Raw genomic sequence first — 17,571 nt, 5'->3', positions numbered from 1 at the left:
GTCATTCAAGATCCATACGGCATAGATTAAAGCAATTTCCAGCTTTCCACCAATTACCTTTTTTCACTCCCAAACCACTGGCCTATTAGACACACTAAACAGTTAAGTCTTTGATTTATTTTAGTTTTAAAACAGGAAAGTGAGCAAGTGTGTGATTTAAGATTTTTTAAATAAAAAAGTTAGTTTCTTTTACATAAAAAAATTACAAATGCATTCCTATCTCTATGGCAATACTTCATAAAATTTGAAGGAAAAAAAAATAAATAGACAAAGCAAACCCTACACAGCATTTTGTCTTGAAGGGAGTAAGCCACAAAGTTAACAAAACAAAACATTATTGCCTCCTCCCTCAAAAGCACTAGTCAGCAGTGGGGGAAGGGGGTTGATGAATCATGGCTTTTCTTATAAGTTACTAGAATGTGCCTAAACTACACTATGTGCCTAAAAATAATTTAAGAACCAAGTAAAAATGATCTGTGCCTGGTTGGGTACTTTATTAGTAGTCAGCTAAGGATTTTATTTAATTGCCAATGTGTGTAGTTCATTCTCTGGGTGGCAAGTCAAGATTAAATATATTCAAGATTGCATTAGAAGACAGATGCTTTTAAAAATGAGTTTTGTCGTCAAGCCTGAAACTAGAAAGTTCTTAATATAAAATTTACCCCAAGTATAGGGATCTCAAACAGGATCTGCTGTTTAATGCATGTTGAACAATTTTAATCAGATAATATTCCTACATGCTAAGCTTATAGTTCGACATATAAGCAAAACAAAAGAGCAAGAATTAAATTTCAATTCAAAAAAAAAAAAAAAAAAAAATCACAAAATTCAAAGACTAGGAATCAGTTTATTGCACATTGACCAAAACTAGGCATCACAAAATTTGTTTCATGAACAGTTAATAATACATGAATTTTTAAAGAAGTACACATAATAAATGTATAAGCAAAATATTTCAAGAAAATAACATGAATGTAAATATCTTCCAAGGCCTTGATCACCGAGTTTGCAAAGTATGATTAATTGTTTGTTCAAAACAATCCAAAACAAGTAACATTAAGTATTTAATATCACAACCACCCACACAAATAAAGGAACATTGAAAAAATCAAGTTAAATTGTATAATAAGCTCAAAATTTAATACATTTGAAACTGGCTTTTAAAAAAATATGAATTTCCTTTTTGATGCTAAAACAAAGTTGGCATTTTATGAAGTTTGTATTCAGGGAAAAGGATGACAAAGTGATTGTGAACTGTAAAAATGCAACCTTTGAGGATAAAGTTCAGTGTATAAAGTCAGAACGGTAGATCTGGCAACACTAATGAAACAAAACCCTGCACCTGCATAGCGGCAAGTCAAGTGTTGGCCATATGCGCCTGCAGTTATTCAGTTGAGTGTCATTTGTGTTTCGTGTAAAACTTATTTTAAAAATTGCTTGTTCAGTGTGTTAGTTCTTAACTCAGAGCAGGAAAATGAAAGAACAAAAGATCAATTTAAAGTCTGTTTAAACAGTCCCTAGCTAAAAAAGAAAAGAAAAAGGAGCGATGCTGTGAAGATTGATATAAGCTATGAAACAATAAAAGAATAACTACTAACACTTTAACTCCAGACGAGACAGATCAACTTGTCTCTTTTTGATTTATGTGATTTAGAATGACCAGAATTGTAGGACGCATTTCAACCATGTTTTTTTCTAACACATATAAAAACACATTTCTATTAATTTCGTATGTGTAAATACAACAGTGCATATTAAACAACCACCATACTTATCAGATCTCAATCCTCCAGACTTCTTCCTATTCCTATGACTCAAACTCGCTTTGAAAGGAAAGAGATTTGATGATGTTATTGAAATTCAACAAACGTGATAAGGCTTTTGAATGCAATTCCAAAAACCCACTTCTTGCAAAGTTTCCAGGACATGCATAGTAGATCTCAGAGAAGCATACTTATTGGAGATGACTATTTTGAAGGACAGTAAGGTTACTTTTGTTAATATTTTCTCCATGTTAATGTTATAAGACTGTTCACTGAACTTTATTGACCAAGGTTGTATGAAACAGAATTTTATATATATTTAGAAAAAAACAACAGTTTAATTTAATTTAGTAAAAATTTTGGCTGAAATATTGTTTACCTGCATCTCAGTATCAAAATTTGACTATGAAACAAGACAAAAACTTTATAGACAAGAACTCTGTATTCTATCATTTGGCGGGAGCACAATGTTCCTTTGATAACAACAGATCAATAAAATAAAGTCAAAAGAAATACAGAAATTTAAGTATAAAATCTAAAATGATGTCTGCGAAAATAGTGGAATAAAAATAGGTAAATTAACGAACAGAACATGTACTGTATGAAATTATAGATACTGTAAAAATATTTAAGTCTTATAAAATCAACTAATGTCAATTTTTTTTAAACACCTCCACCACTGCGATCGACGGTAAGTACACTGCGATCATACTGAATGTCAAGGGCAGTTGCAAGTCGACTTACAGAGATTGCTCCCGTCTTAATAGCACTCATTAGCTGGAAAAAATAATAAATAAATAAAAGTATTAACAAACAGTTTTGCCATAAACAATAATGCGACTCTAGATTCATTTATTAACTGTAAAACATTTCGGAAATTGACTCAGTAAAAATATATATTTCTGTGTGTATGTATCTCTCTCTATATATATATGTTGAAAACATATTAAAGAGGAAAAAATTAGAATACCAAAAACCACAAGCCCAAAGGTGCGCAAAGCAACTAAACAAATAATCCTGGTAAATATAAGCATCAATAAAACAACAAGCAGACAAGGTTACAATATAGATAAATGAGAGATGAAGCCAGAACTCTTCAGCAGTGGAAACTTCATCCTATGGTTGAAAGACCAAAAAATTATACTAAAACTAAATGTAGGATGTCCTGTTCCGAAAAAGCTAGCATTCAGGATTACATTGGGCTAAACGCACCACATGTGAAAAATGAATGCAGATTTTTGGAACCAAGACCTAAATCTACATATAAGCACTAGGGTTTTGTCTTGGACATTAGAAGCCAAGGCTATCAGTAATGTCCCTCCACCGTACCGCCAGCAAAAAATTAAAAGTCTTACCTATTCATATTCATGAATTCAATTTTCGTGCCAGTCGATAAAAATAAAATTAAAACAAAACCAATCAAATGAATAAAAAATAAATAAAAAGATCATCCAATAAATCAGGTCCAGAAACATTCCAGGTTGACCAAAAAACACATTTCAAAAAACATCATCAACTGAAGTCCAGTCACATGGTTTCCTGCAGAAAATTCCTCCACCATACACGTGAACAGTTAGACGGTTACATTGAAGCGAAGTGTTGATTAAAGGCTATACTAGAGAAAATATTATTTACAAGATTATTTGGGAAATTGTTTTCAAGTAGTTTATTTTTAAGTAGATTTATTTCTTGGTTGAATGCTGTAATAGTGTTGCAAATTCTTTCGATTCTGATGACTTGCGAAACAATGATGCCAATAAAAACTTTTTTACTCAGGCAAGAGGAAAAACTTTGCAGACAGTTAACTTTGAATTGAAATTCGCGTCTTTTATCATAAATGGTGGTTTCACAGTTAAGTCAATATTAATTTTAATGTCAAGAAAATTAAAAATTTTACAATTAGAACTAGTCTTTTTTAATGTGAGGGAGTTATGATAAATATTTTTGCTGAGTTCAGAAAAGTTGGAGTAAATGATACATAATATATCATCTATATATATGCAACAAAAAGGTGTAGTACCAGGATTATTAATAGAAAATTTTCTTTCATAAAATAAAAGAAAAAGGTTAGCTAGGGTAGAACTAAAATTAGCACCCATAGCAATACCATTAATTTGTTGAAAGCAAGAATTGCCATTTTTGAAATAGTTGTTAAAGATGCAGAATTTAAAAAGTTTGAGAAAAAATCCTCATTAATATTGAGTGAAGTATTGACAGTTTTAAAAAGTTCAGTAACAATAAATTATAGTTCATTGAGTTGAATGTTGGTAAACAGATTTTCAAAATCAAATGTTTCCAGATGAAAGATGTCGAGCATATTAAGTAATTTGATCACATCACTGCTGTAATTGATTATCCAATACGGTTTAAGGTAAAATTCAAGTTTGACACTGAGATTTTTCCCAATGGTGTTAGTGGCAAAACAGATAAAACGAAGTGTTTTGTGGAATTTGGGAATAGCATAAAGGTAAGGTAAATTGATAATCTTAGGACGGGGTAATTTCATGACTTTGTAGGCAGCAAAGAATATTTTTAAGATAGAAGATTCATTTAGTATGGAGCATTTATAAGTAGTAGTTTTTTATAATTCAGATTTCATAATAGTAGCATAAAGTTTTTTATAACAGATAGAAAAATTGGAGCTGACTTTGTCAACAACAGTGAAAACATATGCTTCTTTAAGTTTCTTAAGGGAATTAAGATCATCTGCAGAAAATTGGAAAAAAGAAGGGTCCTTATTGATAATTTCACGAAGTTTCACTTTTAAATGAAGCAGAAAATGGAGTCTGTATTCTGTAAAAGCAACAAGTGGAATATTGTAACAGTAGGAGAGTTTTCTAATAAAATCATCAAGTTCACTGGGAAGTCTATTGTATGCTTTCCAAAAAATTAATCCTTAAGTTCAGATGGAATTTGGTACCAAGTACAAAAATGTTTTTATGGTTATTATTTTGCAGAAAATTCAGATCGCCAGTTAAAACATGACCAAAAGTAGAGTTGAAAAATTCAGTGTCAGAAAAATTAACATAATTACAATTGCAGTCTAAGTATTTTTCATAAGTTTTAGCCGCATCATGATGATTAAGAATTTTCTTGGGAAAAGGGGGATTGAATTTGAAACTAAACATAATTTCAAGATCTCGAACTGGAAAAAATTCCAAGAGATTATTGTGAATTTTTGAGAGATGAAGATTGTTGAAAGATTTTTGTAAGAGGCTGAAAGTACAAAAACAAGATTTCCTATCTTGAAACAAACCAACTTTATAGGTTAAAAGATCATAGCATAACAATTCAAAATGAATTTTTAAAGTTGTATTAAGGTAACGAATTTAGAAGAAAAATAAAAATTCTGACATCTTCAGTATTATAGGAGCTACAAAAATTGTTTTCAAGACTTTCTAAAGTCTCAAGAGGAGAAAAGAAAAGGGTGGGAGAGTTCCCTGAACCCTGTTTGAAACGTGTTGTGCCTGTATTTCTTCGAAGTTAACTGTCTGCAAAGTTTTTCTTCTTGCCTCAGTAAAAAAGTTTTTATTGGCGTCATTGTTTCGCAAGCCATCAGAATTAAAAGAATTTGCAACACTATCACAGCATTCAACAAAGAAATAAATCTACTCATCGACTGGCTCGAAAATTGAAATGATGAATGCGGATTGAAATTTGCACCCGGACACATAGGTAAGACCTTTGATTTTTTGCTGGCGATACGGTGGAGGGACATTATTGATAGCCTTGGTTTCTAATGTCTGAGACAAAACCCTGGTGCTTAAATATATAGTTTTAGGTTCTTAGTTCTAAAAATCTGCATTCAATTTTCACGTGTGGTGCGTTTAGCCCAATGTAATCCTGAATGCTAGCTTTTTCGGAACAGGAGATCCTACATTTAGTTTTAGTATAATTTTTTGGTCTTTCGACCATAGGATGAAGTTTCCACTGCTGAAGAGTTCTCCTCTGTCATTTATCTATGTTGTAACCTTGTCTGCTTGTTGTTTTATTGATGTTTACATAATATATATATACACACATATACAGTAAAAACCCTTAAATGCAGACACTAAAGGAACAAATTTTTTTCAGCAATAGAAGGGTGTCTGCAGGATAGGGGTTTAATAATGTTATTTGCCTTGGAATCGGGGAATTAAAAATTGTCCTCATAAGAAGGGTGTTCGCATTTAAGGGGTATCTGTTTGGAGGGGTTTTACTGTATATACAGGGTGCCCACTAAATTCCCTTGTTAACCTCTAAATTTTGAATGACTACTGAAGTTTTTAAAATATGGTGTCTAGGTATAGTAAATCGGATATGCTCTATCGAATCAGAGTGCTCATAGTGCACTTGGTGGAAAATTGCAGAATTAGCTTTTGTATCTCAAGAACTCGAGATAGTTGGAAAAAGTGAATTACAAAGTTGTAGAGCATTATCTATTTAGTGGGGAAAGACACCTCATTGACATGGCTGTGAAAAATAGAACGGTTAAAATGTTCATTTGGTTTTTGTGATTTCACATAAACGTCATGGATTTATGTTCCTGTGATGTCACGAAAATGAGACGGAAGGAGAAATAATAATCTTCTGGGTAAAACATGACATCAAAATGTGAAATAAAGGTATGTTGTCACATCTTGTTAGGGGTCATTAATTAATTAAGTAAAGGTCCCAGGGGAGGGAGTTGAAAAAATCTCTACATACCCTTACTTTGGGAGGGGGGTGTCAAACTCATTCTTACGTAATATTTTCCGAGCCGATATTTTATATTAGAAGTTGCGTGGTCAAGTGGTTTGGCAGTGATCATATTTCCTTTGCGTCAGGAAGGTAAAAAAACATATTAGGATGAGCTGTTATTTGTTTTACAAGGAATGAATTAGTGTAAAATATAATAAAAGATTTTATACTTTGTATGTTTTATTTTTTTAATTAGTATCTCATTATATACAAAGAAATGTCGTTAAAACATTCAGTCTAGATTCTAGGAAACGTTTCTTTACACAAAAAGGTTTAATTTAATAATGGAGAATTTAACAATGATTCCAGTGATGTAAGATTTGTTATTTTTGAAAACCGAAATAGAATCTTACGTAAGAATAGGAGGGGGGGGGGGGAGGGGAGTGAAAAATCTTACATACCCTTACATGGGAAGAGGGGGGGGGGGGTCAAAAATTGCCAAAATCATCCTTACGTAATTAATGAATGTCCCCTTATTCTTTTTGCATCTCAGATTATTTGCTCACGTCACAGTATAGGAAATTACAGAAAAACAAATGCACATTTTAAACTTTGCATTGATGTTCACAAGATGTCTTTTTGTACTAAAATGATGATTCTTTACAACTTTGTAAATCACTTTTTTACTCTTTCTCAATCTGTATTTGAGATGAAAATTCTAACTCCGCAATTTTTCAAATGGTGGCGCTCTTAGAGGTCTCATTTGGCAGTGCATATTCAATATAATAAACCTAGACACCACACTTTTTAAAGACAGCAGTAGCCGTTCCAAAATTAAGAGGGTGACAAGGGACTTTAATGAGCACACCGCATATTAGAGCTAATAATACAGTAGTCAACACCAAAAGTGCATCCGTCTCAAAAATAGCTATCTCTGAAGTATTTTGGATTGCTAAACATGAAAATCAGCATAGAAAGTTGAAATTAGCTCTAGTTTTCAAGATACAAAGCCAACTAGGATAGTGAATTCTCACTAATGTTCTTTTCCTTGGCAGATAGAAACACTCCACATAGGACTGACTGTCTCCTAAACTTCAACCCCTGATTGGAATAGAAAATCTCACTACATAAAACCAAAATGGGAGTTCAAGAAATTTACATTGTGGGAAGAGAAATGCCCTAAATCAGAATCTAGTAGATCCATCCATTTCTGCTTCCACCCATGCTCATTCTTCTGGAGATAATGAAGACCTTTGTGAAAGCTGTGAACAAAGACAGTTTTCTAATACCTTACAGGGAAATTTCCAAGATGTATTGAAGCTAAGGTTAAGGAGAGAATTTTTAACGGCCCTTCAAATAAGTGAAATTATGAAAATCCCTGGTTTTGAATAAAAATTTGCTAGGGAAGAAAAAAAACACCCAGGAAGGCTTCATGTTTTTTATTACAAGTATTTCTTTGCAGCAGAGAAGACAAGAACTAAAAACACGTTGTTCAAACAATCTCTGTGGAAGTTCTTTGATCATTGATGAATGATGTCTCTGAAACTATTTTGTTCAGTTCTTCCAGGATATTTTGCTTAAAAACTAAAGTTATGAACAGTGAGCATAAGGAAAGTTTTCACCAAGATATCTTTTCTTTACAAGAACAGGAACACAGATATCAGGGTCATTGGGTTGAGCTTATTCTCACCAAATGATGCTGAACTATAACTAAAGATGGTCCTCCTTTGGCATACAAAAAGCAATTGAAAATGAAGTGTTTACAGCAATAAGCCAAAAGCAACCACTGCTTTTCGAGAAATAAGCATTTTTTAATAAAACAGGACCTATTTAACAACATTTATTGCAGAAGATTTTTTTTCCCTTTTTAATATTACCTTTAAACCAATGTGTGGTTGCTGTGTATCTTTCTCCAGTGGGCTTTTATGTATCTTGAAAACAAGAGCTAATAAACAAAATCCACTATTATATTAGTTTTTCTTGACCCAAAATTAGTAGGAATTGACTATTTAAAACCAGGATGCAGACAAAATGTTTGTTTGCATCCTGACATACAAATTTTTCTTGTTGACTAGTGATATCAGTGTTGCCAGTCAACTCTGGGAAAAAATTCGACACGAAGATTCAACATTACAAACAATGAGCAAACATTTATAGTTGTATAGAAACATTAATATCCTGATAGTTTTGTCTAAGAAAAGTAATTAAATAAAAATATAAGTTAAGAACAATTCATTAAATCTGACATACTTGTATGGTGAATGACTGTACAGGGATAGCATGCATGGTTCATTATGAAAGTAATGCTCATGATTTTATTGTGATGCAACTATTGATGGCAGTGTGGTAAAACAGGGGGGAAATGTGGTGGGGGATCTGTTCTTTAAACACAGCTGGTCATCAGTTTGCTCTGAGCAGTGTGAGCGGAAAGACATGCCTCTGCGTGAAGTGTGTTTTCGACTTTGTAACACGGCAGGTGATATAGCATTCGCTTGAGCAACGATACGCCCTAAAATTTTGCGTGAATCTTTGAAAGAATGCAGCCAAAACATTCCAGATGCTTCAAAAGGCCTTCAAGGATGATTGCATTTCAAGGTCAGTCTGGGAGGTGGCACCAGGCGTTCAAGGAGGGCCGGAAGGAAGTCGCCGACGAACCCCGTTCTAGACCCCCAAAAATAGTCAGAACAGAAAAGAACGTGGATTGTGTGTGCGAAGTTTTGCATTCTGATCGTCGATTGAGCACCAGCACCTCTCTGCTGACACCCTACATATGTTCCCATTCGTAGTACATGGAATAGTGACCAAGGATCTGCAAATATGCAAGGTCTACGCAAAGCTTGTGCCAAAAAAATTTACGGAAAACCAACTTCTTGGTCCGTATCAACACTCCTGTGGTTCCCTAACACCTTTACAGTCCCAACTTGGATCCATACGACTTCTTTTTTGTTTCCCAGATTCAAGAGAGTGCTGAAAGGAAAACATCAGGAAACTATGGAAAACATCCAAAACCGTGGAAAAATTTTCCTTGAACACATTCCCGTCGAGGAGTTTCAGGGTGTCTTTAAAACATGGCAAACATGTCTACACCAGTGTATTGATGCAGCAGGACAGTATTTAGAAGAACTTTGAACATTTGTACAAGTACCATCAATAAATCTATTTTCCCCAGAAAATGCACATTACTTTCATAATAAACCATGTAAAAGAATATCCTGGCTTTAAAAATTTATACTTTGTAAATTACACTTAGCACTATAAATAACACAGAAAAATGTAAATAAACTGTGAAAGTTCTTTTAAACATATGTAACTACTTAAACGTGCATTTTCCGCACTAGCGCAGCCAGAAACTCCTTCTGGAGGGGATTTTTTGGTCACAACAGCCCATACACGTGTATTAACTACTGTATTAGGATTGGCAACAATGTTAAACCTAAGACCTCTGGGGGGTGTTCCCCCTTCCACTTTGCTGTGCCACTGAGGTTCCACAATGCTGGATTGGCCATGCAGGTGATGATTTACCCTTTGTGCATTGGCCAGATCCCCAAAACTAACCCTATGCGATTTTTTACGAGGTTTCATCAAAGACTGTTTATAGCCCCATTGCATACAACATTGCAAGCCAAAAACCTAACCTTGAGCCAAAAAACCTAATCAAACCAAGCAACATTGCAAGAACTGAAAGATTGCATATGTGTAGCATTGAGAAAAATTGTATGTTATAGATGTTGCGTTACATAAGGTGCACACATCAAACATTTGTGGGTGAAAAAAAGCTTTCACAAGTTCAATTAAAAAATGCTTGAAATGTTCTTCAAGTTTTTATGAACATTGCTCAATTTTTTAAAATAAATCAACATTTGTGGAACAAAAACATTAAAAGATTAGTTTAGACCCATGATTTTTTGCAAACTAGGTTTACTTCAAAAATGGACTTCAAACACATTAACAGACCTACCAGACTGTTAAAAGTATTATGGGGAAAATCAAACTAAAGAGGTGCAGTGAACCTTTAAATTTATTGATTTTTTTTATGGCTGAAGTTTAAGAGGAAATTATGACGATACGAGTTTTAGGAAAAAATATGAATTTTTAAATAAAACTTCAAAATTAAGTGACACTCAAGAGTTAAGAAAAGAAAGGGGGGAAAAAAACATGAAGATTCCCTGATTTTCATATTGGTCCTCATAAAATTTAGATAACCATTGCTGAAAATTTATGAGTTTTTATGAGCGATATTGTCTTGAATAAATTTGGATGCAAATGGATTTAAAATTTTAAATGAGAGTGGCAAAATGACGAGAATGCAAGTTCTCAACTACACAGTATAAAATATAAGAAGGGTTAAGATATAATGATAAATACAAAACTATTAATATTTAAGTGATAGAATCACATAGTGTAGAAGAGCATCCAAATGTAACTAGAGCAAAGACAATAAAACATGAAGCAACACAATAGAAATTTTGCCACAAAATAATTACACAAGTCAGAGGAGACATTAGAATTTGCTTGTTTGGATACAGATAACATACATACCAGTAAATACTCATCCAACTCAACTTGTCCATTTTTATTTAAATCTACTTCGTTAAGAATATCGTGCAATGTTTCATCATCAACCTTTTCTCCTTGGGCCTGATTAAAAAACATTTATGACATTAATAAACTGATAAATTTTCCATATCCTACTTCATGCTATACTCTGTTCAAGAAAAAGACAGACTGAATTCAAACATATAGGTTGTCAGAAGGTTTGCCACTATGGCCAGTTTTAGGGATTTTCTCTGGAATGAAAGCAAAGTAAACCGATACCATTCACATTTGCCATCTGCTTGACACTAATTTATTCTTGTATAAGCCAAACACATGATTGATGTTGCCAAACGATGCATTTCTTTGTTTTACACACATCTAGTCTCGCTTTCCCATGAACTCAGTACAGATAAAAATTGAAATGTCAAATTATTTCATGAAAATAAAATTTATATTAGAATTAAAATAAAAAACAGAATAGCAGTTTTGAGTTCTAGAAAGTGTCAATGATTCAAACAAATTGCCTTAAATTTGCAATTGTAATCATAATTTAAATATTTTTTCAACCACTCATTCAAATAACTAGTTAAGTTAAACTCTAGAAATACCCTTGAGAAACCTAAACGTTATTATTCCTGTTTCTTTCTTAATCAGTATTAATACTCATCTCTTTTACTGATTTCGTCCCAAAGATTTATCCTAACTTTCCCAGATCAGTTGGTTTGAAAGTATGGTTTTTGTTTTTGATTTTGCACACAGCAAATTCAGAAATAATAGAATAAAAGTTTTTAGTACAGCATGCAATATTTAGTGAAACACATGCTTAGCTTTGGCACGTTTTCATTACATAATTTTTTACTCATACAAGGTATTTGAATTCAAATATTAAAAGATCTGATACAAAAACTATTTTAATCTTAACAGATTAAAATTTTGTAGGCCAAAATATATTAATAAAATAAATTTCGAGTAAAACTTGTTTAATTCATTTGAAATTGCTTTCCAAAGGTTTTTAGTTCCTCCTCTCACATATTCTACAACTGGAAGTTCTAAAATAAATGGGGAATGAAAAATAGGGAAATGCAGCTTTAAATCTACCAAACTTGCCACCAATTTCATGGTGCAAATTGAAGGAAAATCTTGATTAATACAATGGTACAAAGGAGGGGTTCAAATTTTGCATCTTGATTAATACAATGGTGCAAAGGAGGGGTTCAAATTTTGCCGAAATTTCTTCTACAAATATTGTATAAATTGGGACAAAGGAAAGGAAAACTTTTCTCTTTAACTAAATTAGTTCAATTTACAATGAAATCTCATAACTCCCATCTCTATAATTCTGCATTTTACGTGTCTTTTGGTTTCACTCACTCTTGATCTTAGATAATTTAATCTATAGTTATAACAGCAACCTAAATTTTTTTCAAAGCATATGTTCCTAGAAGTTAGAACTAATGAAGAAATATTTAGAATGTAAAAATAAAATACCTTAAGATTTAGTTTCAAATCATTAACAGTTATGTATCCTTTTCTGTCTTTATCAAGAGTTTGAAACTTTTTGGTGAATGAATAGACTTCTTCTTCTGAAAAATTAACAGGAGCAACTCTAGCTTTACGGTTAACATCTTGACCCATTTCTGTACGTAGAAATGCCATTGCTTTCTCATATTCTTCCTACAAACCAATGAAATAATAAGTAATACAAAAATAATTTTTAGCAAAAAGACACACACATGTTTAATATAAAGTGAGTATTGATCAATGCTTAAACAGAAATATAAAATGAAAAATTATAAGAAACGAAGATGATGCAGTAAAATATTGATTTTAGATATAGAAGAGACAAAACAACTACACCAATATCACTTTTGCCTACCTTAATAAACACTAGCAGATATTGTCAGTGAAAAATAACATGAGTTCAGGGGGGGGGGGGTTTATTCCACCCGTCCTGGCTTTTAGAAACAATAAAATTAGGCATTTTTGTATGCATTTTGTTGTTTTTCCCCATAAAATGTATTGAACACAAACCCCTTGCCTGCCCCAGAACATTTTGAAATGGTAGGACCGCATATAGATAGATCAAGTCCAAATAACCTACTCATAGAAAGACTGAAAACAGTTATTCTATTTCAAAACATGAGAAATGAAAATAAAAATCTTGAAACTAAGTTTACAAATGACTAACCAAAAGCAGCCCTAAAACTTAATTACTTCCTTTGATTGTATAATGCCCCTCCCTCATACACTATCCCAAACATATGTGGGTTCAGCATAAACTTCTACATAAGCAATGTACTTTTGCCATTTCTAACACCAAGTCCTGAGGATAGGCCTGGCTTCCTATAGCCAGTATTAAAATATTTAGTGGAGAATTTTTTTTTATTGACTTATTCCAATCTGAAATTTTTGTATAAAAATTTGCAGAGTAATTGGCTTAGTGAAGCTTCCTAATTGCATCAGATTGTAAAAAGACACAGGTTCAACAACTAATTATGTAAAATTGAGCTGAATTCAACAATTAACAAAATATTTTTAAAGTAAGGTAAACATTTAGATCAAATTTTATAAACTAGTGCCAAGTTAGGATCATCATACTCTAAGACGAATGCCAATATTAGCTTAAAAAACTAACAGTAATTTATTTATCCATCAAATTCAATTGTTAAGTCATAGCAGGGAAAAGGTTAGGCAAAACCTCAATCAGTTCACTAGAAAAACTCAAATCTTATCTAGAGCTGCATTGCAAATAAAGTTACATCCTAATGCTTCAGCTTAAAAGCTTATTCAATGTTTGCATTATCTCACCAAAGGCAGTTTCAGAACAAATCTGATGTGTCAAAAGTTTTATCAATATACGTAATATTCATCTTTTATAATGATTCAATAATGAAACTAAAATCACTTCCATGATGTAAGAATTTCTCTTTCTTCAATTATGGAATTAAACTGAAATCATAGCCACTCATGTCTGAATGTATGTTAACTTAACTTTCACCAATTGTCATAATGGTAAAGTTTAAGCAGTGAAACAGAGAAGCACTATCACTCAAAAGTTTTTTAATTAAAAAGGAGGGGGGGGGGACATTGTTGGACAGAATTATAAACTTCTTTCATATGCTTTTAATCATAAATTAACACAGTTAAACTAACTTCATTAAAGAGATGAATAATTGGAAAAAATAGTTCTAAATTCAGCATTCCACATCAATTTAAAAAATATTTAACATACACGTAAACTACACATTTTTGCCCAATGTAAAGCGTCAAAAGCTATTTTAATACTTCAGTAGTTGCATCAAGGGGTTAAAATGACCTCTTTCCATCATTTCATAAAGAAAGATCCAGTAGTTGCATCAAGTTGTTAAAATGACGTCTTTCCAGCATTTCATAAAGAAAGATTACTGAACTAATCTAGCGCTATGCTAATGTTAAACTTTAAGACTCTGAGAGATATGTGAATTATAATAAACATACGAGGGGTTGCTCGAAAAGTATAGGAACCTTCTGTCCTCCCGCATTAGTGAATGAAGCGCTGGCGGCAAAGCTTAGTGGGGATGTAGAGGAGGCTGCCATGCATGAGCATGCACTGTTTCACGTCATGACAAAGCTTCCGTCACCGGCAGTCAACCTAGTAGTGTAGACCTCTCTGTAGTGCTTGGCAGTTTTTATTGAGTTATAAAATGACCTAGAAACTTGAGCAGTGTTACAGCATTAAATTTCGACAAAAACTTGGCGATTCATAAATGGGAACAAATCGCAAGATTCAACAGGCTTTTGGGGAATCTGCCATGATGAGCAGCACACGAATAGAAGAATGGTACAAGAGATTCAAAAACTGTCAAATGTTAGTGGAAAGTGAATCGCATTCAGGCAGGCTATCCAGAAACCGGAATGAGAATTTTATTGAAGAAGTGCAAACTTAAGTCACCAAGGACTGTCATCTTATAGTCTGAGAACTAGCAGAAGAAATTGGAGTCGGCATTGGGTCAGTACATTCGATTTTAACTGAGGATTTGAAAATGAGAAGAGTGTCCACAAAATTTGTTCCTAAGTTGCTGACAATGGAGAAAAGAACCTTGCCTTGAAATTGCACAAGACATCCTGGACAGTGCAAACACTTCTGGCTATTTCCTAACCTGAAAATTCGCCGGAAAGGAACTCAATTTCAATAAAAAGAATACATTACACAAAATATGACGGCTGAGCTTAACAGCATTCCAAGAGATGCCTTCTAGAAATGTTTTGAAAAGTGGCAGAAATGCTGGGAGAAGTGTGTGCATCACCAAGGAGACTTCTTTGAAGGTGATTAAAAGTTTGTTGCTCTAGTTCAATAAATGCAATTTAATTAACAAAGGTCTGATACTTTTTGAACATCTCTCGTATGTACATTAGAAACTTATGCAAATAAATACCTTTTGCCTACTTTTACTCCACTTTAAATCCTGAGCCATGATTGAAATTATTGAAGGTAGAGATTCTTCAGTTGCTTGAACATTCAGAAATGATAAACGGAGGCGACGAGCTATTACATCAATAGCTGTGCATGCATATTCTTGTATGGCATATTTGACCTAGAAAGCACATACTCATAATTGAAAAATGAATAAGAAATGAATTCATTTATTTGTCATTTATGTTCAGATTACCAAGAATGCAAAATTACATTACCAACCAGAAAAAAAAGAAATAGTATCAAAAAAAAAAAAAAAAAAAACTATTGCATAATAAAATAATTACTAAAATAACAATTTACTTATATATTATAAAAGAAAGGAAATATTTATAAATGTTCATACCTCAGCTTCTATGTACGGAAATTGAGGATGCAATCGTCTACCTATTATAGGCCATCTTTTACCAGTCAAAGATGCATGTTTTGCTACAGAAAATGCTCTATCTCCATAAGTGTTAGCCAAATGTTGAGCAACCTAAATATATATTTTTAAAAATAAAAATTGTTCATGTAAAAAATGATAACTTTACATACTTATTTCAGAAGTTTTATCACCTCGCTTTCCACACCATAATCTTGAACTAATCTGATGTACATGTTTGGAGTCCAACCACGAGCACCTTCCAGTAATAGTCCATCTGTCTGACAGTCAGATTTGGGGTCTAAATTACAAGTTTTGATGGCTGCATCTACAGTTTCTTTCGCCATCACTCGATAAGTAGTCCATTTACCACCTGGAACAAAATATTTTGCTTTTATACTACTATAAATAAGCTTCTGCTAAATTTTACTTTTAAATTTTCAGTTGTACATTGATATACAGGGTGTTTCAAAAAGAACTCCCCTATCTTGAAACAACATAACAGCAAAACCGTGTGAAACAGAAAGGTGAAATAAGTTGTATGTTGCATCAGTCCTCTTGAATTTTTTACACTGGTTTTCAAAAATAGTCCAAAAATTCAGAGAGTGCTGTAGTCAAATGTTTTTAAATTGATATATGAGAAAGGACTCCTCTACTTAGAAATGACTTAGCAGCAAAACCATGTGAGATTGATAGGTAGAACATGACATATGTTACAACAGCAGTTCTAGAATTTTTTATACAGTGGTTTACAAAAAGTTTGAAAATTGGGCTTCAGAGAGCAGTTGTCAAATGTTTTTTAATTGGTGTATGAAAGTGTGCTTATTGAACAAAGGTCAAATCTCATCGCCCACATCAAACCCCTTGGTTCGATATGGCTACCTTTCATAGCTGTCACGTTAAGCAATTGAATGGTTATATTACTGAGGTGAAAGTTGGCCATATCGAATACATCGTAATAAGATTTGACCTTTGTTCAAGAAGCACTTTCATACACTAATTAAAAAACATATGACTACAGCGCTCTATGAATTTCTGAACTATTTTTGAAAACTGGTGTATAAAATTTTACACAGCCCTGGTACAACATACAACTTGTTTCACCTTTCTATCTCACATGGTTTTGCTGCTGCTTTTTCATTTCAAAATAGTGGAGTTCTTTCTGAAACACCCTACATAACATAGAAAATAATGTGATACTAGGTAAATTTAACAAAGATGGGAGTTAAGCATGATGCAGAGAAATTACAAAGATTTTCAATGAAAGATGTAAAAGAAATTTTATTAAAGGGATTTTAATAAGAAAATGCTAAAATGTGCTTGCAAACAAATCCTTTAAGTTTCTGGAATTAAAATAAAAGTATTCATACAGGTTCATAAACAATACCTGCAATTGTGATAAGGTTTGAGTCACTGACATGAAGCACATGATTACGTGCAAGGGCCTCTGTTGAGCCTTTATTTGGGTTCAGCACTAATGGTCGAATTCCGCTCCATGCAGATAATACATCACCTCGACGAACTGTAAGTAAATTATTGCATACATAAATGAAACCATTACAGTCATAATATTATGAGACAATTGATTGTTCTAAGTTATTGAGTAACCACAAGAATAAAATATGAAAATTTTAACAACAATTTAGGTTAAAAAAAGAATACAAATACGAAGACACAGATATTTTTAATACTGCTATTAAAATTTCTAACAGCTATAATAACTAATAAGTGCAAATTAAGTATCATAATCCAACTATGTAGGGGAATGTCGGACACAGTGAAATAGTTTACTCTGC

General features: G+C 32.8%; 1 protein-coding gene across 1 annotated transcript in view; it reads right to left on the bottom strand.

Moving 5' to 3' along the window:
• Nucleotides 1-831: 831 nt before the first annotated feature.
• The window catches only part of LOC129231205 (glycerol-3-phosphate dehydrogenase, mitochondrial-like), a 58,519-nt gene continuing 41,779 nt past the window's right edge, over nucleotides 832-17,571 (bottom strand). Inside the window, exons 11-17 of the mRNA XM_054865453.1 lie at nucleotides 17,163-17,297; nucleotides 15,970-16,148; nucleotides 15,758-15,889; nucleotides 15,374-15,532; nucleotides 12,447-12,632; nucleotides 10,962-11,060; nucleotides 832-2,540 (exon numbers count right to left, since the gene is read on the bottom strand). Of these exons, the coding sequence (XP_054721428.1) occupies nucleotides 2,427-2,540; nucleotides 10,962-11,060; nucleotides 12,447-12,632; nucleotides 15,374-15,532; nucleotides 15,758-15,889; nucleotides 15,970-16,148; nucleotides 17,163-17,297 (1,004 nt within the window). The 3' untranslated portion in view covers nucleotides 832-2,426. The remainder of the gene's footprint in view (nucleotides 2,541-10,961; nucleotides 11,061-12,446; nucleotides 12,633-15,373; nucleotides 15,533-15,757; nucleotides 15,890-15,969; nucleotides 16,149-17,162; nucleotides 17,298-17,571) is intronic.

This window comes from Uloborus diversus, chromosome 10 (genome assembly GCF_026930045.1).
Source record: "Uloborus diversus isolate 005 chromosome 10, Udiv.v.3.1, whole genome shotgun sequence".
In the NCBI taxonomy this organism is placed as follows: domain Eukaryota; kingdom Metazoa; phylum Arthropoda; class Arachnida; order Araneae; family Uloboridae; genus Uloborus; species Uloborus diversus.
This window is presented reverse-complemented; position numbering and strand designations above follow the sequence as displayed.